This window comes from Erpetoichthys calabaricus, chromosome 4 (assembly GCF_900747795.2).
Source record: "Erpetoichthys calabaricus chromosome 4, fErpCal1.3, whole genome shotgun sequence".
NCBI lineage: Eukaryota > Metazoa > Chordata > Cladistia > Polypteriformes > Polypteridae > Erpetoichthys > Erpetoichthys calabaricus.
This window is the reverse complement of record NC_041397.2, coordinates 202,533,926-202,557,922: the sequence shown is the minus strand read 5'-3', so window position 1 is coordinate 202,557,922 and position 23,997 is coordinate 202,533,926. Positions and strand designations below refer to the sequence as shown.

Genomic DNA, 23,997 nt, shown 5'->3' with positions numbered 1-23,997 from the left:
AACATGGCTACCTACACTTTTCATCTTCACGTTCATACAAATTCCTCACTTGGGTTGAGTAAAAGTAAATATCATGCTACATTAACATTTGCTGTTGGCCAACAAACCATTCTATCACTGCAATTGATTAGTAAAACTTACATTGTCCCAAATTACTACATAATTTTGTAGTACAAGCTTTACTACTTTACTCTGTTATTCTCAAGAAAGAGAGCATTATAGAGACCATCCACATAGTCAAAAAGGTACTCTGTGTTGTAGAGTATAAGGGAAAGAATATGAAGGATAATCTCCCATGCTGCCCTTGCACATCCACTGTAGATGCCCTATGATGTTCCTTCCATATCACCTGATTTTGTCCAGGTTTTAATCCAACCTTATTAACATCGACACTTACCTCTATCTCCATTACCTTCTGTAAAACACGCAAAGCAGTTTACATATTGCAAAAGTCAAACAGTGTACAATACTATTCCATACAACAAAGCAGTAACAGTACACCTGCTATGTTTTACTTTCTGTTACATTCTGTTAGCACACTGAAAGGAAAACCATTACTTTCTAACCTTATTTTTCCATAAAGGCATCTCCCCCCTTTACCCTCTCAGTTTTCCTTTAACATGGAACCTTTAGGCTACGCGACACATGCGGTTTTCGGACGCTGCTGCTATGCAAGCAGTGCATGGACTATACTTGCATCAGTACTTTATGTAAATCTGGATGATTTTACCAGGTGGCAGTGTGAGAAATCATTCAAGTGACAAATCATTGTCTGGTTTCACTGTGTTGTGAGTTGAGGGAAGAAAGACGTTAAAGATAAAAATTATTTGCATTCTGATGCTATTACGACACAGAAGATGATATGTGAGGCCTTTGATTGTATTGCATTATTAAGATGGGGAATATGTAACGCTTGTATTGCATACGCAAAAAATGTATGAAGAAAAGCAACATAAATACTTCTGCGTGTCAGATTTTAACTTTGATGATTTGAGTCACTGCATCAAACCATTCATCAAACAACGAAGCACGCAGATCCTGTTGGAGGTGCGATGCTGCATGCCATCACGTGTTGATAGTAAACAATGATATTGACGTCACGTACCAAAACTTGAACACACACACCACCCGAATTTTTGCTGGTACTGCAACTCATGCAAGTGTTGTGTTCATTTCTGACGACAAGCTCAGAGGATGCGTCAAAAGAATGCTGGCAGCCATGATGCACGTAAGCTTTCTGAACGTGAAGTATATCCTGGCCCGTAGGCAGTCTTTCTTTGACAATTTCTTTTCAACACTCTGCTCATTGGACTTAGGATTTGTATGTATACACAATAAAGAACTGTGTCAATATGAGGGTAAAATGTACATAACCAAGTATCTAAAGTACAGTCATTTTTGACCATTACATTATGCTCAAATGAGAACTGCATCTGTGCTATGACAGTTGTGCTTAGTGTTTTGCAAAATGTGCTTCAGCATTTGCATTTGGTACAAATACACTATTATGAAATTCTGAGGCACTGTTTTGAGAATGGAGTTAGTGTTTCAGAAATACATCTAAGTGACTGAGAAAATCGATAATGTAAACAAGCCTTTAACAAGCCTTTCAAGCTCAAGCACTGATTGGAAGACCAGTGTGTCACTTAAATCTAAGGAGCCTGTTGCCTGGATGTTCTGCATGATGGTTTCATACACACCATCCGGGTTTATTTCACCTACAGACAGGCTCTTTTTAGACTTGGCAAACGGTGATAAATAGTGAAATACTTGCTGCATGCTATCCTTAGTCTATGAAACAACTCATTTAGCTCAGAGAAATGACATAGATGGGCTCAAAAATAGATAGATTGATATATAGCACTTTATTTGTCTCCAAGGGAAAATTTAGCTTTCTACAGAAGCTCAATAATAAATTAATAAATAAATATGATAAAAAGCAACAAACCTCCTTGAGATACACACCAGAATTACTCAAAAGAAAGAAAACATCTGACTTGGCCTAAGATAAAAACAGCAGTCCCATTCCTAGTGAAGCATTAAACAGAAGTGTTGCTGTTGGTATAAAGGAGCCCCAGAAGCGTTTTTTGACACACTTCTGCTGAATAAATCGTTACCTGAAAGTCCTCAGTGTTAGTGTGTCAGAGAGAGGATGTGCAGCATTGTTCATAATGGCTTTCAGTCTTCTTTCATTCTCTCCTTCGCTACTACCACCAGGGGTGTTGAGAGTGTGTTCCATAACTGAGCCTGTCTACTTAATCAGCTTGTTGACTTGGTGGGCCTCCCTTGAAGTACTGTTACTATCCCAGCACACCAAAGCGTAGAAAATCACACTGGCAATCACAGTTATAGAGTACCTACATTAAAGGAGCACAGTCTCCAAAGAAAAAGAGCCTGCTACAAGATCAGTCCAGTCTGTCATTGACGTGGACCCCTTTTGAAGAAATAAGGCAGCTACTAATGAAGAAATGTGGCATGAATGAAGAGGATGTTCATCTCTGCTGAGACATATATTTTTCTATGCAGAATTAGTGTTCTGAGAAGGGGAATTACAATAAGAAAAAAATCTATATTGGAACTAAAAGATTTAAATTAATAGCTCACAAAACACATTGCATGTTGCATTATTAATGATTTAATTAATGAATAGCATTATCAAAAACATACAATAAAACCAAAGAAGTGTGTTTGAGAACAGCAAGGTGATATATAAGGCAGCACAGTTGCCTTAAAGCTCCAGGCTATGAATACCTGGCCAAGCTGCTCTCTGTGTTGTTTTACCCATTTCTGTGTATTTCTCCTCCAGTTACAGTTTGCCTCCCATACTCTACACGATGGCAGTTCTAACTTGGTCCAGTATGGGTAAGCATGCCCTGCAATGGCCTGCTACCAGTCCATGGTTGGTTCTCTGTCCAGTGCTCAATGTTGACAGGATATGCTCTAGCCACCATGACTCTGAATTAGAGAAAATGAAATGAATATGTACAGTGCATCCAGAAAGTATTCACAGCGCATCACTTTTTCCACATTTTGTTATGTTACAGCCTTATTCCAAAATGGATTAAATTCATTTTTTTCCTCAGAATTCTGCACACAACACCCCATAATGACAACGTGAAAAAAGTTTACTTGAGGTTTTTGCAAATTTATTAAAAATAAAAAACTGAGAAATCACATGTACATAAGTATTCACAGCCTTTGCTCAATACTTTGTCGCTGCACCTTTGGCAGCAATTACAGCCTCAAGTCTTGTTGAATATGATACCACAAGCTTGGCGCTCCTATCCTTGGCCAGTTTTGCCCATTCCTCTTTGCAGCACCTCTCAAGCTCCATCAGGTTGGATGGGAAGCGTCGGTGCACAGCCATTTTAAGATCTCTCCAGAGATGTTCAATCGGATTCAAGTCTGGGCTCTGGCTGGGCCACTCAAGGACATTCACAGAGTTGTCCTGAAGCCACTCCTTTGATATCTTGGCTGTGTGCTTAGGGTCGTTGTCCTGCTGAAAGATGAACCGTCGCCCCAGTCTGAGGTCAAGAGCGCTCTGGAGCAGGTTTTCATCCAGGATGTCTCTGTACATTGCTGCAGTCATCTTTCCCTTTATCCTGACTAGTCTCCCAGTTCCTGCCACTGAAAAACATCCCCACAGCATGATGCTGCCACCACCATGTTTCACTGGAGGGATGGTGCCAGGTTTCCTCCAAATGTGATGCCTGGCATTCACACCAAATAGTTCAATCTTTGTCTCTACAGACCAGAGAATTTTCTTTCTCATGGTCTGAGAGTCCTTCAGGTGCCTTTTGGCAAACTCCATGTGGGCTGCCATGTGCCTTTTACTAAGGAGTGGCTTCCGTCTGGCCACTCTACCATACAGGCCTGATTGGTGGATTGCTGCAGAGATGGTTGTCCTTCTGGAAGTTTCTGCTCTCTCCACAGAGGACCTCTGGAGCTCTGACAGAGTGACCATCGGGTTCTTGGTCACCTCCCTGACTAAGGCCCTTCTCCCCTGATCACTCAGTTTAGATGGCCGGCTAGCTCTAGGAAGTGGTCCTGGTGGTTTCGAACTTCTTCCACTTACGGATGATGGAGGCCACTGTGCTCATTGGGACCTTCAAAGCAGCAGAAGTTTTTCTGTAACCTTCCCCAGATATGTGCCTTGAGACAATCCTGTCTCGGAGGTCTACAGACAATTCCTTTGACTTCATGCTTGGTTTGTGCTCTGACATGAACTGTCAACTGTGGGACCTTATATAGACAGGTGTGTGCCTTTCCAAATGATGTCCAGTAAACTGAATTTACCACAGGTGAACTCCAATTAAGCTGCAGAAACATCTCAAGGATGATCAGGGGAAACAGGATGCACCTGAGCTCAATTTTGAGCTTCACGGCAAAGGCTGTGAATACTTATGTACATGTGCTTTCTCAATTTTTTTATTTTTAATAAATTTGCAAAAACCTCAAGTATACTTTTTTCACGTTGTCATTATGGGGTGTTGTGTGTAGAATTCTGAGGAAAAAATTTAATTTAATCCATTTTGGAATAAGGCTGTAACATAACAAAATGTGAAAAAAGTGATGCGCTGTGAATACTTTCCGGATGCACTGTATATTTTCAATGGTCTCTGCAAACCTTAAATTGTATGTACTGTACTTTCTCTATTTTCTATAGCTGATTGTTTGTAATGTCAGCCTAATTATTGAAGTATAAACTGAACAAAACATATATTTTTCAGGATCTACTGTATATTACAAGTAGTGCCATGGACTTTCCAGCCCAGGAATGGTTTCCAGTACTGAAATAAAAAGCTGAGGCTCCCCAGTGAATACAAGCAGTCAGAGTAAATGGACGATTGGATATTTTACAAACAACATTTTGCTGAAATACACCAAAGCACTACATTCTTAATGAGAGAGACCAAATGGAGTGGATGTCAATATTCTGTAGTATCTTTCCATGGGCAATTAACCCATCTCCTCTGAATCCTGAGGCATTATAGGTCAGCACAGTGATCAAATGGGAACCGAACAGTGAATTGAGTGAGGGAGGCATGTTGCCTCCCAGTCTGGCGACCACCTAATCTATATGGCATAATGACTTAGAGTGTGCTTACTATGAGGTGATTTGCTTTTATGTAAAATAGAGGGGAATCATTTGCCCAATCATTGCTGAAAGAGCGTTTTGTAGATGCTGACAGTCTCCCTGTCTTGGGATAAGCCATCAGCCCAAATAGGCATTTTGAGTTCATATGTCAGGAAAAATATGCAGAAAACTATGATAAGTAAGCAAGAGCCACTGCATGGCCACAATAATGATTTGGGAGCTGCATTTTTGTGGAATCAATTTAGCCTTAAGGAGAATTACAGTAATCAGCACTGGGTTTCTGAAAACATGTTTGAGGCTGGTCTGCTACAGCCAAGGTGTGGAAACATTATGTTTATTCCTTATATAAGGACCAAACCGATCTTTTATTAGATTCAGGTATGTGCTTCAACATAAAAGAAAAAACTGGAAGGGCAGCCATGAAGCGAGCAGAGGAGGAGGAGGAGGTAAAGGCACACAAAATGAAGAGAATTAGCCCAAATTTAAGGGCCAAAGGAGATCAAGGGCTCATATTCTTTTTATCTGGGTGGGATATCAGATAGGAATGGGGGTGCAGTGGGTTAGTATTTGAGTGTCATGGCCATTGTTTTTGTTGTGTTTAACATGTGCTCCTTGTGTTTGTGTGGTTTTGCCTTTTTTACTTTATAATAAAACTTCTTCCATCTTGTACCCATATTATTTATTTATTTAATCAGTAATTTATTTATTTTTTGCATGTTTATGACATAGATGCTTAAGAGCTATCCCTCAATTTGAATATTAATTGATCTTAGCTTAAAACTGATCTACTGTATTACATACTAGGTTATGGCCTATCATGGTTATTTGGCTGATAGCCAGCTAATAGTTTTACCTGCAGAGTAAGTATGATGACTATCTCAAATTTACTGGTTCACTCCCATATACTGTATTAGCTCCATGACTTGTCCTTAACATTGTTTATTTCTTCATTTCCTTAAGTGACTAATTTCTCTTCACTGTGCATGTTTAATCACTGTTTACATCAGTTCGGTTCACAACAGACAAGCTCTGATCAATAACATGTCCTGTGATCATAAAGCTATGTCAATGGCTGCTGAAAGATTGACTTTGCCATTTATGTTCCAGGCAAAAGGTCATTTGAAGTTGAAAAAGTAACTCAAACACAAATTGTCTAATGTGATTGCCTCACATACATTTATAACTCATTATCTTATTTAGCTAACTCAAAGAAACGTGTATCCCTCACACACAATATTTTAAAATGTTACATTCTCAGACCCACTTAATTTGTCGGAGGGTGATGGAGTCTTGAGCCCATGCAGGCAGCACTGGGTTCAAGCCTGGATGTGCTGTAAGTCCATTATAGGGCTCACTCATATTCAAACCCAATTCACATTTACATGTGTCAATTTTTAAAAGAAAGCATTGCATTTTTCATTTAAAAAAATTCATTACAAAAAATACAAGTCAGTAAAGTGTTTTATAATGCTATTCTATAATCTTATTCAAAATAGATTATACACAGAGATCAATTAAGAACCAATAATTTACCTAACATGCACATTTTTGGAATATTGTATGGAGGGAATACCAGAATATCATCCTCCTGTAGAAGATTAAAACTCCATAGAGACAGCAAATGAGTGAGGATTCCAATTCAGGAAGCAGGATCTGTGAGACAGCTACTCTGCTGTTCGCTTTGTATTTGCCAGTGATACTGTAAATTGGTTCCAGGATCCACAATTGTAAATTTGATTAAGTGGGTTAAAAAATGGATTTATGGACAGATATGTGCTTTTTCGAAATTGAAAAAAATACTGGGTGTGGATCAGTCCAGCTATACTGCAAATTAAGATTAAGGTGATTCCAGTGACTTCACTTTCCAGTTGCAGAGCAGTCTTAAATCTTAGATATTTCTTCATATTTCTTCTTACTGCTTTCTCATTTATTAACGGGAATGAGGCAGTGGTTATGGAGAAAATGATTACGTTATATAAAATTAACATAAGGTCAAAGTTGATAACGTGGTAGTAATGATAGAATTCCAATAGTTTGCTTTTGAGAAACCCAGTTAAAGCAAAGCAATTAATAACAACTAAAACTGATATTATATTTTCAGAGAACGGAGAGACGAGGTTTGACAGAGCTGTTCTGATAGCAGTAACTGTTACTATTTCAGTCTTAACAGTAATAATACTGCTGATTATCGGACTTGTTCTTTTTTGCAAAAGGAAAAAAGAACCAGGTAGGCATTTTTTGTTTATATTGCTATATGTTTACTGTATTTGTATTGCTCATATTTGATTGCCTTAATCTCATGGTTAATTCTCTATATATCCATTATTGTATGGCAAACAATTTTACACTTTTGTCCAGTAGAGTACTGTTTAATACCTGAAAATTGTAATAAATTAAGGAGACAACAGATTAAGAATATTAACATTTATGGTTTGAAATTCAGTTTAGACTTGGTTCCTGCCTTGTGCCTGATGTTTCCATGATAAACTTAATTTCATCACGGCCCAATGGAGGATATGGATGACATATTGAATAACTTTTCTTCAGGTTCTTCTTGGGTTTAACTGATTTAGTTTAACTATTGTTTTCTTCACTCATGCTGCATTTTAAGACATAGAATATCACTTGTAATGTCGACCTATTTACGAGAATTAATCAAGATGTTATAGACACATACTGTAGATACTACTTCTTCTTCTTTTGGCTGCTCCCGTTAGGGGTCACCATAGCGGATCATCTTCTTACATATCTTTCTGTCCTCTGTATCTTGTTCTGTTACACCCATCACCTGCATGTCCTCTCTCACCACATCCATAAACCTTCTCTTAGGCCTCCCTCTTTTTCTCTTGCCTGGCAGCTCTATCCTTAGCATCCTTCTCCCAGTTTACTCAGCATCTCTCCTCTGCACATGTCCAAACCAGCGCAATCTCGCCTCTCTGACTTTGTCTGCCAAAAAAGAGACAAATATACAGTTAATGCAACATTTTATTTACAACTAAATGCGACATAGACCTTAACTTCATCCATTGTAGTAGACTATTTGTTTAGTTGTTTAGTTGCATCCATCTATTTTGTGAAGCCTGACTAGTTTCATTGCATATCCTGGCAGCACTGGGCACACACCAATAATCAGCCCTGAATGAGGCACCACATCCATTACTGAATCAATTTACATACACAAACACACACGCACACCCACACACATACACACACACAGACAAGCTATAACGCACACCAAGCTAATTAATGTCACTAACTTAACACACACATCTCTGAAATGTGAGAAAAAAACAACAGCACCTCACGTAAAATCCATACAAATATGGAGAGAACATGCAGTCCACACAGAGATAGATACCATAGATACCATGCCAGAAATCAAACCCAGTCTCCCGGAGCTGTGAGGTAATAGGGCATACCACTGCTTCACTATGCTGCCCTAACAAATTGTTCTTCTTTCGGCTGCTCCCGTTAGGGGTCGCCAGAGTGGATCAATTTTTCCCATATCTTCCTGTCCTCTGCATCTTGTTCTGTTACACCCATCATCTGCATGTCCTCTCTCACCACATCCATAAACCTTCTCTTAGACCTTCCTCTTTTTCTCTTACCTGGCAGCTCTATCCTTAGCATCCTTCTCCCAATATACCCAGCATCTCTCCTCTGCACATGTCCAAACCAAAGCAATCTCGCCTCTCTGACTTTGTCTCCCAACCGTCCAACCTGAGCTGACCCTCTAATGTACTCGTTTCTAATCCTGTCCATCCTCGTCACACCCAATGCAAATCTTAGCATCTTTAGCTCTGCCATCTCCAGCTCTGTCTCCTGCTTTCTGGTCAGTGCCACCGTCTCGAACCCATATAGCTGGTCTCACTACTGTCCTGTAGACCTTCCCTTTCACTCTTGCTGATACCCATCTGTCACAAGTCACTCCTGACACTCTCCTCCACCCACTCCACCCTGCCTGCACTCTTTTATTCACCAAATTACTGTTAAAAAAAAGGTAAATAGTAATATATAATCAAACTGTTTTACAAATGTTGAACACATTTTCAAGGTATTAGAAATACTGAAGTGGACAAAACTGTATTATTGTGACCATTTTGCACCTCAAGTATTAATTTTACTTAATAACTATCTTTATAGCTACGGCAATCCAAAATAAAAAGCTGCAAAATTCCTCAGAAATTCATTGCTGTCTGTTGTACAAGGCTGGCCTCAAAAGTATCTTTTTTCCATTAATTTTTTAATCAAATTATAGCTCTTCTTCCTTTACATAGACATTGGAGAGACGCTATAAAAGAAGCATGAATGTGTTTTTCACAAGCTTTCGGCTTTACACTATATTTACAAGCTTTATCTTTTAAATATCTTTTAGATATTTGTATGTAATATGTTTGTGATGTAAGGTGTTACTATTTTTATCAGTATCACTACAAATCTTGTAATCTGTAGCAAGGCAGTTTTTGAATTAATCTTCTTTCCTTTGTCACAGTGTTCTCAAGTCATCTGTGAGGAATATGCTCTTGCGTGACCCCATTGTAATAATGTGGAATTAAAGCCTCAGATAATAAGATCTTACCCTGTACCATATTAGAGCTTCCCTTGGCGCCAGCGATTTCACTTATAATAATGAAATCAAACTGATGTTCTTAATAGGTAATGCCCTAGAGTTTATGTAACTGTTGCTATTCTAAATTTAGTATCATGTTTAGTTAGGCAAGTCGGCATTTTTTCTGAAATGAGCTCTGTTCTAGTTCAGTGGTACATTAAGTGTGTGCACATTTCTCTTACACAAAGGCATCGGTAGATCATGCATAAACAAATACAACTAAGCAATAATACTCTTTCAAGGTGAATTTATTTTTTTTAACTTCACTGTATGATAGAAACATCTGGCTCTTTTTCAATAGTACATTCCTGTATCAGCAAAAGCATACATTAACATATATAGAATTCCAATAGTCAGCAAAATTGAGATACAAGACTTTGCCTTCTCATTGGATTTCTGATCATGCAACTTCACTGCTAACACAGCAGCTTGGCGAAAGAGTGTTAAGGTGGTATATAAAAGTTGCTATTCATACTGCAGTATAATACAGCATTAACAGGAAAGTCATCCTGATAGTACATTGATAGTAATATTTCTGAAGCTGAAATACTGTGCACTAAACAAAACTTTTCATATAGTAGCAAAAAGTCACTCACATATGTTATACTTTTTGGAAAATAGTAATTTAGTTTATGCTACATACTTTTATCCTTTGTTTAAATGCACTGTATGAAATAATCAGAGGCAGATGGCATTAAAGCCGCTTTAATCAAATTATCCTTCCTGATGCTGAAACAGGACCAAAGAGTAGATGGGAAACACCATATGTTTATGGGGTCATTATTGCTTTGTCATATTTACAGGTTACAGTGAAATTTTCACTTGCATATACTAATCAATATGCAACATATATTTTTGTCACTAGTATCAGTCTCAGTGTTGGACAATAATGGACAAAAGTCTAAACTGTACAACATGTGTAGAGATGGCCTAAATCAGGTCTTCTTAAACATGACTAGAATATGTCCATCAGCTTCTTTCTATTAGGCTAACAACCTAGCAGACAAGAAAAAAATAAAGAATATTTGTCTGTAACAGATTTTATAGATCTTTCAATACCTTCCCTCACCTCTTCCATGTTATAGATGTCTTTTCTTTCCCCATGTACTTAAAATACATCCAAAGTGGACACATTCTATACTACATTTTTAAAAGGTTTGATGAATGAGCTGTATTCATCGCATGCTTTATACAAAATGACATTCATGATGTCACATTAATGTATGCACACGGAGTCATGTCCAAAGTATAGTGTGTACACGATGACACCATTAATGCACAATGCAGCTCGCGCTGAAATGTTAAGCTGAAAAGGTAAAGAGTGAAAGGGGTGATAAACTGCCCATCGGAGTCTGTACACTGCTGTAGGCAATAAAATTTAGATAAAATTTTATTACTTTCGCAGAGCTAGGAAAAGATGTGTCTGCATTTACAATCATTTGGCCAAATGGAGAGCTGTATACACAGCATTATACAGTACCACTCTCTTAGCAAGGAAATTGAAAATGCAAAGAAATTACACATTCACAGCAGTGACTGATATAACGTGATTACTTATCGGTGTCTATTCTTCTTTATTGACTTAAATAGAGACAGTACAGATTTTATGTTAATGACTGAGAGATGAAGAACGAGGTAAGGTCAAAGCCAAAGATCAAGCTGATTGGACATCAGAGCAGAATCACTAACCTATGCTTAAAGTATCTATCTATCTATCTATCTATCTATCTATCTATCTATCTATCTATCTATCTATCTATCTATCTATCTATCTATCTGTCTGTCTGTCTGTCTGTCTGTCTGTCTGTCTGTCTGTCTGTCTGTCTGTCTGTCTGTCTGTCTATCTATCTATCTATCTATCTATCTATCTATCTATCTATCTATCTATCTATCTATCTATCTTTCTTGACGTCCAGTAATCAGAACACATTTCTAAACCAGGAAGACAATAAAGAAGAATTCCATTTGAACACCACACAAGGAGTTTTCTGTCAATATTGGACACTTTAGAAATGCACACACCAAATTAAATAAGGTTGCTCCGATGATGTCACATATGTCACACATTCCAAGGAATTTTGGGGAGTGATTACGATGGAAACACTTGACACATTTGTTCTCAAATAGTGGTGCCCATAGCAAAACAAAGATTGTATTGTGGCATAGTGTTAAAGATTTGCAACTTTTCTAAATCATCATACAATAAGAAACAAATGTTATTCTCAGAATCCTTGAGTTTCAAAACCCCAAGATAGATGAATACATTTTAAATATGCCTTCAGGGGAACCCATTAAGAAATGAACAACAACCGCTGATCATAACATCTTCCTAATAAACCAATATTAAGAATAGTAGTAAAGAACATGTGACTCTTTAGATAGATAGATAGATAGATAGATAGATAGATAGATAGATAGATAGATAGATAGATAGATAGATAGATAGATAGATAGATAGATAGATAGATAGATAGATAGATAGATAGATAGATAGATAGATAGATACTTTATTAATCCCAAGGGGAAATTCACAAATTCTTTACTCTTAAATCATGTGATATACATGAATGTAGTGCTTGTATCATAAAAAAGAACAATTTATTTTTATACAGTATATAATGCAACCTCACTCATCAACCAAAACACCATTTCCTGTGAACTTTAGCAGAATTGTACACCTAGAGCAGTATCTGCTACGAAAGTACACATGTTGTGTACTATTTGTATTATTTGACAGGAACTCTGTAACATGCCGATGATCTGGTTCTCGTAACTGAGAGTGTGTGGCGGATGTTTGCTGACTGGCCAACCAAGCACAAGCGTTATCTGGTAGGTGACCACCCAAAAAATCAAATTACGATTCAGACCTACGGATATATGTATGTATATAGTATAGGAATGAACCCTTGCAAGACAACAAGTAAATAAATTCAAAACCAAGGTACGCTCCAAATTACTCAGGTGCCCCCATACCTTAACATTAATTGTTATTATATTATTTTTTAGAATGGATTTTGATACTGGTTAGAGATAGAAAGCATGCACAACTATTTTTAGAGCAAGTCATAAGGTTAGTCGTTAAGCATGCTGATATCTAATTCAAGTCTATAAAATCTTTTATCAAAACCAAAACATTATTCAAACCCCAGGATGAAAGTCTAACCAAATCATAACTAAACTAAATTTATTTCTATTATATTTTTCTTCAGGATTCTCTAGTGCTAGGGTATAGTTGGTGTTTGCTTTGCTCATCCAAAGTTCAGAGGTGAATTATTGTGTGTTGCCATCTTTTATAATGGTGGAGTTATCACGTCAGGTTTCATGTCACTGATGGTTATGAAACATCTCATCAACAACATGGCAACCCCCTAGAAAATTGCATAAAACTAGTGGCATGTCATAAAATAATGATAAAAATGAATAACAATAAAATAACAACAGTGATAATGGTTGTAATTAAGTGGAACAAATTAAGACATTCTCTGGGAAGGTTCTGACAAATTGGAAAAAAGTGAATGAAATTCAACATTCCATATTAATGATTTCGTCTAACTTGAAAGGTTGGATCTGGCCTGAAAACAGAACTATCTCAATATTATTATTTCTTGGTAATTTCCAAGTTAATAATAACAGGATGTTGTATTAAATATCTTTTAACTAAGACCTTGCATATGATTTATAACAATTTAATACTCCTGGAATACTGAAGTATTAGTACTATAATAAAGTTTTGTTTTTGTCCCATTCTGTTTCAAGCAGATCATCTGATACCATCACTGTCAATATAGTAGGTGGTGTCTCTAATCAAAGGCGAAGCTTTTTACTTTTTTACAAGTATTTTACTATGAAGCTGGTTGAGAACAATTCATGTTCTTTTATTTTATTTTAATTCATTTTAGTGCTTTTCATCATTTGTTTTCTTTATTAGTTGTTTTGTATTGTGTGGCTGATGACTTACATATTTGTAGGAATTTGCAGAACATGGATACACAGTCAGCACAAAAGCCGATCTATGCAATTGGTATGTTTTGGGAAGGCAAGACTCAGTTATATTAGTGTTCCTTTCTTCATGTTATTTTTTTGTATTTTGAATCACTTTTGTAGAGTTTACTTTGAGCTATTGTTTAGCTTCCCTTGTGAGCTTATATTTGAGCTTTATAGGTTATGTGGCACTATGTACCATTTTCTATGTATTGGTCTCCTTGTCTTTGGCCTAACACAGGGGGATGTATGATGTTTTTGTTCCACAAGAAAAAACATTTTTATAAAATTTTACCTACCTGATGGACAGAACAGTAGTTCCCTATTGCTGTAAATGACGTAACTAGGCATGACAACAATAGATTTAATTCAATTAAGTTGTTTAATAATCAGTCATTCTCTTAATTAATCCATCTTTTTAAGCATAACAATACATTAATTTGTAAACAAATTAAAACATAGTGCAAATTAATAAGTAAAAAAATAAGTTTTATCTATGGTAATACATTGTTACGAGTATTTATGTCTGTGGTGGGTTGGTGCCCTGCCCAGGATTGGTTCCTGCCTTGCATCCTGTGTTGGCTGGGATTGGCTCCAGCAGACTCCCGTGGCCCTGTGTTCGGATTCAGCGGGTTGGAAAATGGATGGATGGGATTATTTATGTTGGCAGTTTTTTCTTCACTTGTTGAACTGTTTTCCTAACTGGTCATTTCCATTTATGGGTTATCTGAGGTCCTGATTATGTGTTTTGCATTTATTTCCATTATCAATTTTGATTTTAGTTATTAGAAATAGTTTATGTTGTTTTCATCACCATTTTGTTTTTGCTGGGACGCTGTTGTTGTGTCTCACTGTCCTCATGACATGATAATGATTGCTATGGATCCCAGAAGTTACGTCATTGACATAATCAGTGTGCTGCTATAAGAAATGGCATGCCAGATGTGTCACTGTCTGAGTTTGGGGATATTCAAAGAAAAACAACTGTTGTGCGTATATTAGTTTTGCTATTTAGACTTCTTGGAGTTTAACTTTGTTCCCACTATGGTTTTTGAGTTCAGATTTGTGTACAGATGAAAGATACTTTTTTGTACATCAGATGATACTGATCAAATACTTCCGACCCCATTGCTATGAATGTTGTATGATCAAAATAAAATGTGACAGTACACAAACTTGTATTTATCACAACACAAGCAACAATTATTTTGGTTACTATAGCTTTGAGATTTTTCTCTTTAGGTAATATAGATTGTCAGTTTTATTAAGTCAAACAAGCATTGAATTACCAAATCTTTCATATCAGAACTATGGTTTATAGTTCCACAGTTTGGCAGATATTTTTGATTATTTAAGGGATATTTTAATAAAAAGAAATTTTACTTTTAATAAAAAGCTAATTTACAATGCATCCAGAGTTAAAAATAACAAACATACCAGGAGGGATGGATGTCTTTATAGTTTGTCCTTGTATGTACTGTATGTATGTTCAAATTGAATTGTAAACTTCCTGAAGTTAATTTATAAATGGAGCCTAATAGTGTTTTACTTAAACAAGTACGACAATCCACTCAAGGGATTAATCAGATGACACTCTAATGAGAAAATTAAAGAGGCTTTTTATGGGGTTGACCCCTGCCTCAAACGCAATCTGTGATCCTAAACACACTCTATAACCTGCCTGCCTGCCAAAAGCAGAAGAATACGTGCAAACAGTTTTAATAATTCCCTGCTGTTTGTAAAATACCTTTGCATGATTTTCAACAAATAACATTATATACAATAAACGCTTTCCACTGTAAAGAATCCATAACCATATGGGCATAGTAAAAAAAGCAAAACAGCAAAAATGTAGAATATTGTTTATGATATTGAAAGAACTAGACACTACAGAATTTTTAAGTAAAATAAAGGAATAACATGAATTATCACTAGATAGCAGTATACAATAATATATGAGTACTAGTTTCTCTCCCAGCTATACCCAGGAAATTCTGTAAGACAATGGGCGTCAGTTATAATGTCTTTAGTTAATTGGGTGTATCAGAAGTACTGTGTAACTAACTAAGTGCTTTTCTGCATGTAATATTTGTAGTTGTTTGGTTTTTTTCTTTTTTACGAAAGGCTAATATGTTTGGCAGGCAGTTTGTTGTAGTGGTTAAGGCCATCAAGGTCATTAAGGTCATGGGTTCAAATCTTGTTACTGGCACTGTGTGACCATGAGAAAATCACTTCACTTGTCTGTGCACTAACTGGAAAAACTAAAGAAACATAACCAATTGTGTCTTAAATTCTGTAAGTCACCTTGGAAAAATGCATCAGTCAAATAATAAGTAATAGGTCTCTGGAGCTACTTAATCTTGAACAGGCTAAACGCAGTTGTCCATTAATAAAACATTCCAGCCATAGATCATTTCCTGTTTTGTTCTGCTTTTCCTGGTTATAGGACTTTTGTTGATGATCATCGCTAAACACAATTTTACAGGAAAGTGTATCCTTTTAAACTGAAATCAGTGATCAGTAGGAATAAAGATTTTCATTTGTGTATGCCATTAACTCAAGAATGGTATTTATTTTTGTGTTTTTCATCAGTTGTATGTAATCCCCCTTTAAAGTCAGCAGAGGTTAAACTTATATGCAAAGCAGTGCTTGAAGTGATACTTAAAGGTTAAGTTTGGTATTTTTCAAATGGAAAGCATTTCTTCATAAATATGCTATATATGCATTTGCCATGCAAAATTGTGTTATAAAGGTAATCATCCATCCATTATCCAACCCGCTATATCCTAACTACAGGGTCACGGGGGTCTGCTGGAGCCAATCCCAGCCAACACAGGGCGCAAGGCAGGAAAGAAACCCCAGGCAGGGCACCAGCCCACCGCAGTAAAGGAAATCACTTTCTACAAATTGAAAAAAAATATCTTGCCAGCACTGACGCTTTACATTGTAGTCTATGGGACACAGAAGAAAAGCTTAAAATCTTACCAAATATGACAATTTTTCAAGCCAAGACATCTGTCGAGTATCGATCCACATCTTGTGATCACACACACATCATAAAATAGTTTATATATGTCATTTTTAAACAAAAAACACAAAATTATGAGATTCAGCCATTTTGAAGAAGATGTGTACAATAGCTCAACACTTAGTCCTCCTGTGCAACAACCTTTCATGTCCCCATGGGTGGTTTTCTCCTGACAAACCTAATCACCATAAGCTTTTCATGTCATGTGGTTGTTTTTGTTTTGATATACTTCTGTATTGACATCTGACACAAGCCAATAGAAAACACATCCTTACCACAAGAAAAATAGTACCAGGAATATGTGATAAAATTAGTATTTCCATGATCCTTTTTGTTTTCACAAACATGTGTTGTAAAAATAGAAGGCGAGGATCCATTCTTCACAACTGTCTTGACATGAAAAATGGATGTGTTTGGTAAGTTTTCAAGCTTATCTTCCATGCGAAGAGTGAGAAGTGTAGAGCATTTCCAGATCAGAAATTGAAGCACCATTATCTATTTTTTAAAATGATTGATTTGGGTTTTTTTTATCCTTTTTATGTTATATATGTTTATGAATATATTGGTTATTAATTATGTAGTGTCTAGTCTTTTAAGCCATGTTTCTTGTGTACTCTGTGATGAGCCAAAGGGGGCATGGCCACCTAATGTAGAAGAATCAGTCCAAGAAATGACTGCATCACAACTGACTTTCTTTGGTTTTGTGTTTTCTTATTGGATTCTCTGGTTTTCAACTTGTGACTTTTGTAATAAGATACTGTTTTTGGATACTGCTCTGGACTTGTTCACTGTCAGGTTTGCCTGATATAATAATTTTTTTTTTGTCAGAGTGTTTTTTATGGTTTTCCTTTGAGGATATTTTTGATTTTAAAGCATTTGCCCCTCTATTGGGCATGTACAAGCTCTAAGCGTGCATCTTGGGTGTGGGGCTATGCTGCATGAAGTGGTGAGGTCTACACTTTTGGTTCAGATCTGTCTATTACCCTTTTAGAGTTTATTTAACAGGCAGAATCATAACACTTTCATTCAATCACTTAATACCAATATTTAACGAAAAAAAAGACAATTCTTGTATCTGCTACTTGCATTGAATTTTTTGTATTGATAGCCAAGAGAAAATTTTAATCTAATGATTTCATAATATAATAAGCTGCAATGGAGACTAAACCTGAATAAGTAAACAGTTTCAAAATGTCCATAATAAAAATTGCAGAATTGGTTCAGACACAGGAAGCAGAGGATGATGGTGTGAGGAACCTCATCAGAATTGGCCGATGTTAAAAGTGGTGTTCCACAGGGGTCAGTGCCAGGGCCGCTGCTATTTTTAATATATATAAATGATTTAGATAGGAATATAAACAACAAGCTGGTTAAATTTATAGATGATACCAAGATAGGTGGATTAGCAGATAATCTACAATCTGTTGAATCATTAGAGAGGGACTTGGACAGCATACAGGCTTGAGTAGATTTGTGGCAGATTAGATTTAATGTAAGTAAATGTGAAGTATTACACATGGGAAATAAAAATGTTAGGTTTGCGTACACAATGGGAGGTCCGAAAATTGAAAGTACACCTTATGAGAAGGATTTAGGAGTTGTAGTGGACTCTATGCTATCAACTGCCAGACAGTGTTCAGAAGCCATTAAGAAGGCTAACAGAATGTTAGGTTATATAGCACGATGTGTGGAGTACAAGTCACAGGAGGTTATGCTAAACATTTATAATGCACTGGTGAGGCCTCATCTGGAGTACTGTGTGCAGTTTTCATATCCAGGATACAAAAAGGACATAGCAGCACTAGAAAATGCCCAGAGAAGACTAGACCGATTCTAGGACTGCAGAGGATGAGTTATAAGGAAAGATTAAAAGAGCTGAGCCTTTTTAGTTTAAGCAAATGGAGATTAAAAGAAGACATGATTATGATGTCTAAAGTTATGAAGGGAATTAGAATATTGAATTGAGACTGTTACTTTAAAATTAGTTCAACAAGAACACAGGCACACAGAAGGGAACTTGTTAAGGGTACATTCTGTACAAACATTAGGAAATTTTTCTTCACACAGAAAACCATAGAAACATGGAATAAACTGCCAAGTAGTGCGGTAGATATTTGACTTTAGGGATTTTTAAAACTAGACTTGATGATTTAAGCAGATAGGACTGTCGAAGTTTGTTGGCTTGAATGGCCTTTTCTCGTCTAGATTGTTCTAATGTTAAATTTACATGAATTGTTTTGTTCATCACTAATTGTCACTCTAAATATTTATGGTATGATTGCATACTATATGTTTGTGAGTATGCCCAATGATGGACTGTGCTGCTCAACCCAGTAATCATATAAATCGGATCAGGATATAAATAGACTCTATTATGAGAAAGTTGGAAAAATAAAGATGAGTGATAAAATAAAGGTAGTACTGCATGATTCAGTAATTAGAGGGACAGAAATGTTAAGTTCACTTAGGACCTGTCTTTAGATTAATTCTGTCTCTCTCTCTCTACTTGTGTGTGTTAACATTTGTGTAAGAACTTTGAAAGCATCATTAAAATCTTAGTATTGTTTTTATCAGTGCTACCTTGATGTTCCCTTCAATCTTATGTTAACCTAACAGGCAGAACAGTGGTTGCTGATATTAGCCTTAAAAAAAACCAGCAAAGTCATGCCTTGCCTTATTGTACACTTGAGGAGATATCAATAAATGGTTAATTTTTTTAATTGAAAATACCCATGCATTTCTTCTAAGGACTGCCATGGTGTGATGATTCACTGAGTGAAAAGAAGAATCTTGTCAAAACAGTAACATGTTCTGTAGATGCAAGGCATATCAAGTAGGAAGCAGTCAGCTTGGCAGACCATAATAACTACTTGTCTAGCAGTCCAAATGAATTATCTTTCTTAAGGTCAGAGCCACTCGATTTCAGCCCCTGAACTTGACAAGTACTTTTAAGCACATGACAGACCTGTAAATGGGCTCTCATGCTGGGAACAGGAGCGCTACGTTTGAAATCCATGCGACAAGTTTCTCCTTATATAAGTACTTGTTACAGTTTTTATTTGAAAGAGTGGTGGGATGTAAAAATTATAGTTAGGTTTAAAGATTTGGTATTTCCAATGTTATAATTTTGTGAATCCTAGATACTAACAAATTTAGGAATGTATCTCAATATGCATTTAAAGTATGTGGTGTTTCATTTTTATTTTTGCCCTTATATTAATCAGGCAACGCATTCATTTTATGAATCACCTTTTAGGGAGCCACAGCCAATCCTGGCAACATCTCAAGCAAAGCAAGAGCCACTGCTGAATAGAATACAAGTCCATCTCGGGCAGAATTACATTTAAACCGACTGGGCCTCTATAGGTTTACCGATCAACCTAACAAGCACATTCACAACAGCTAAACACCACACAAACACCTGGATGACCTGGATGAGATTTAAACCTAGGACTCTAAAACAACAGGGCAGCGGCACATTCCTATCTGGGTTATGTTGGTTCAGTGCACCCAGAGGAGCAGGAGTGCCCGTAGCCTGACCCCCAGCACCAAATCTTTAGCAGACAAGAGCAAGCCATGACAACACTGTGCAACACACCATTCCCTAAGTGGCATCTGACCGTGCACATGAAAATTAATTTGTAGATTTAGGTTATGTAAGGTATTTTAGTTCATTCATTATTCGTTATTTAATCAAATCTCATTACCAAAAAACAGACAGGGGGTCCTACATGGAAGAAACCACAAAAATAGTGATCCAGACGAAAATGGGAAATTCCAAATAATAGTGATCAAAAGGAAGTAAAAGGTCAAAAACAGAAAATCTCAAAAGGTTCCAAAAATACTTGACAAAAGTCCATAAATCCAAAACAGTTCATTAAACAGGAAAAAAATTTAAACAGGGGCTGTTACAGATATACAGTGGTGTGAAAAACTATTTGCCCCCTTCCTGATTTCTTATTCTTTTGCATGTTTGTCACACAAAATGTTTCTGATCATCAAACACATTTAACCATTAGTCAAATAAAACACAAGTAAACACAAAATGCAGTTTTTAAATGATGGTTTTTATTATTTAGGGAGAAAAAAAATCCAAACCTACATGGCCCTGTGTGAAAAAGTAATTGCCCCCTGAACCTAATAACTGGTTGGGCCACCCTTAGCAGCAATAACTGCAATCAAGCGTTTGTGATAACTTGCAATGAGTCTTTTACAGCGCTCTGGAGGAATTTTGGCCCACTCATCTTTGCAAAATTGTTGTAATTCAGCTTTATTTGAGGGTTTTCTAGCATGAACCGCCTTTTTAAGGTCATGCCATAGCATCTCAATTGGATTCAGGTCAGGACTTTGACTAGGCCACTCCAAAGTCTTCATTTTGTTTTTCTTCAGCCATTCAGAGGTGGATTTGCTAGTGTGTTTTGGGTCATTGTCCTGTTGCAGCACCCAAGATTGCTTCAGCTTGAGTTGATGAACAGATGGCCGGACATTCTCCTTCAGGATTTTTTGGTAGACAGTAGAATTCATGGTTCCATCTATCACAGCAAGCCTTCCAGGTCCTGAAGCAGCAAAACAACCCCAGACCATCACACTACCACCACCATATTTTACTGTTGGTATGATGTTCTTTTTCTGAAACGCTGTGTTCCTTTTACGCCAGATGTAACGGGACATTTGCCTTCCAAAAAGTTCAACTTTTGACTCATCAGTCCACAAGGTATTTTCCCAAAAGTCTTGGCAATCATTGAGATGTTTCTTAGCAAAATTGAGACGAGCCCTAATGTTCTTTTTGCTTAACAGTGGTTTGCGTCTTGGACATCTGCCATGCAGGCCGTTTTTGCCCAGTCTCTTTCTTATGGTGGAGTCGTGAACACTGACCTTAATTGAGGCAAGTGAGGCCTGCAGTTCTTTAGACGTTGTCCTGGGGTCTTTTGTGACCTCTCGGATGAGTCGTCTCTGCGCTCTTGGGGTAATTTTGGTCGGCCGGCCACTCCTGGGAAGGTTCACCACTGTTTCCATGTTTTTGCCATTTGTGGATAATGGCTCTCACTGTGGTTCGCTGGAGTCCCAAAGCTTTAGAAATGGCTTTATAACCTTTACCAGACTGATAGATCTCAATTACTTCTGTTCTCATTTGTTCCTGAATTTCTTTGGATCTTGGCATGATGTCTAGCTTTTGAGGTGCTTTTGGTCTACTTCTCTGTGTCAGGCAGCTCCTATTTAAGTGATTTCTTGATTGAAACAGGTGTGGCAGTAATCAGGCCTGGGGGTGGTTACGGAAATTGAACTCAGGTGTGATACACCACAGTTAGGTTATTTTTTTAACAAGGGGCAATTACTTTTTCACACAGGGCCATGTAGGTTTGGATTTTTTTTCTCCCTAAATAATAAACACCATCATTTAAAAACTGCATTTTGTGTTTACTTGTGTTATATTTGACTAATGGTTAAATGTGTTTGATGATCAGAAACATTTTGTGTGTCAAACATGCAAAAGAATAAGAAATCAGGAAGGGGGCAAATAGTTTTTCACACCACTGTATGAAATGCAACACTGGTGCAAAACACCATCCCCTCCCCTAATTTATATCCTCTGCCCCTACATCAGGTGACTGCTTTGCAATATTTTTTTCATTATAATAAACATGAATAGATAGGAGCAGTCAGAGACTATAGGCAGACATGAGGAAGGGATAGGGCTGCCTTACATAACCACTGCCTCACCAGGACATTTCTGTGTAATTTGTATATCACACGGCCACATGCAAATTAGCCTCCCACTGCCAGGAACAGAATTATTTAATGCATGATGGATGCATATGACTTGGCATAGTGGTAGGCATGTGAAGGTGTATGTGAGACATGATTCTACTCTTAAGGCAAATGGCAAAATATTGCCTGATGTGATACAAACCATGTTGCAGAAAAAAGCAGAATAATACATTTTAATGCTGAATGTCATCAAACAATATATTTTTGGAGTTTCATGTATAGATTATAGATACACTATTGATTCATTTTCTCATGTTTGGGAAAAATATTTACAACAGTTGTGGCATCCCAGCTGGGGCTCTTCCCTGGAGACAATACCTCCCCCGGGATGCAAGAGGGCAGACCCCCTGGTTTGCACCAGAGCCACAGGACTGGAGCGTTGAAGCTCAACCCAATTGTGGCCCATGGCGACCACCAGAGGGCGCCTGGAAGATTCCAGAGCCCTAAATTGCAGCACTTCCGCCACACCAGAAAGTGCTGCAGGAAGATCATGAGGGAGCACCTGGAGCACATACAGGTGCAACATAAAAGGGGCCGTCTCACTCCATTCGGGGAACCGGAGTTGGGAGGTGGAGGGCAGAGCCTGTGAGTGGAGGAAGTTATGGTGGCAGAGAAGAGAGAGAAAGAAAGAAAGACAGGACTAAGCTGTGATTTGTAGATTTGCACTGTGTGCTGAAAAGGAGAAATAAAATATGTGTCTGCGTCTGGGCTGATTACCACACACTTAAAAAAATAATTATATGAGCTGCAAAGTGTTCTTTTGACACAAGTAAGCATAATTCTGCAGGGACTGGAACCACAGACTGGACTTGTACTAAAGAATTCTTATAGGAATTTTATGTGTACATAGTACAATGAAATTCTTAATATGCATGACAAATCAGAATAGTGTCAATCAGTGGCAGATGGTGAAAAAATTTTGGGCAGGGGCTCAGTTTTTTGGGGAACAAACTGAAGCAGCACTTATCATTTATATAGTGCCTTTCACATCTATCTATCTATCTATCTATCTATCTATCTATCTATCTATCTATCTATCTATCTATCTATCTATCTATCTATCTATCTATCTATCTATCTATCTATCTATCTATCTATCTATCTATCTATCTATCTATCTATCTATCTATCTATCTATCTATCCAGTCATTCCATATGCTCTTGTGGTCCTCATCAGAGTGTCAATGCACATCTTGGCCTGTCCAATACCAGACCCATAGCACAAATCCAGGCTAAAATGTATTATACCCTTTCCACCATGCTGCCCAATCTGATACCAGCTTTCCCATTTCTGTTGTGCTCTGTGACATCCACATCCCCTTATTCTTCCTATTAACTAGCCCTATAGATGTGGAAAAAAACAGGTTCACCTTTTTATACTACACCTGTGTCTAAATTGCCCAGTCCTCTGCCAACTTGCCCAGTTCCCCATTCTGCCAAAACCCATATCATAATCCCTGCACCCCCAACTTTGTAATCTTCCAATAATGTGAACTTCTGTTGGTCCTATAA

The 23,997-nt window shown here is 37.2% G+C and overlaps 2 protein-coding genes across 3 annotated transcripts in view; both read left to right on the top strand.

Moving 5' to 3' along the window:
- The window catches only part of pcp4b (Purkinje cell protein 4b), a 679,051-nt gene that overhangs the window by 185,260 nt on the left and 469,794 nt on the right, over positions 1–23,997 (top strand). The window lies entirely within an intron of this gene.
- The window catches only part of igsf5b (immunoglobulin superfamily, member 5b), a 190,574-nt gene that overhangs the window by 109,425 nt on the left and 57,152 nt on the right, over positions 1–23,997 (top strand). For both annotated transcript variants that reach the window (XM_028800190.2, XM_028800189.2), the window contains one exon: positions 7,200–7,325. In XM_028800190.2, coding sequence (XP_028656023.2) covers positions 7,200–7,325 — 126 coding nt within the window. The remainder of the gene's footprint in view (positions 1–7,199; positions 7,326–23,997) is intronic.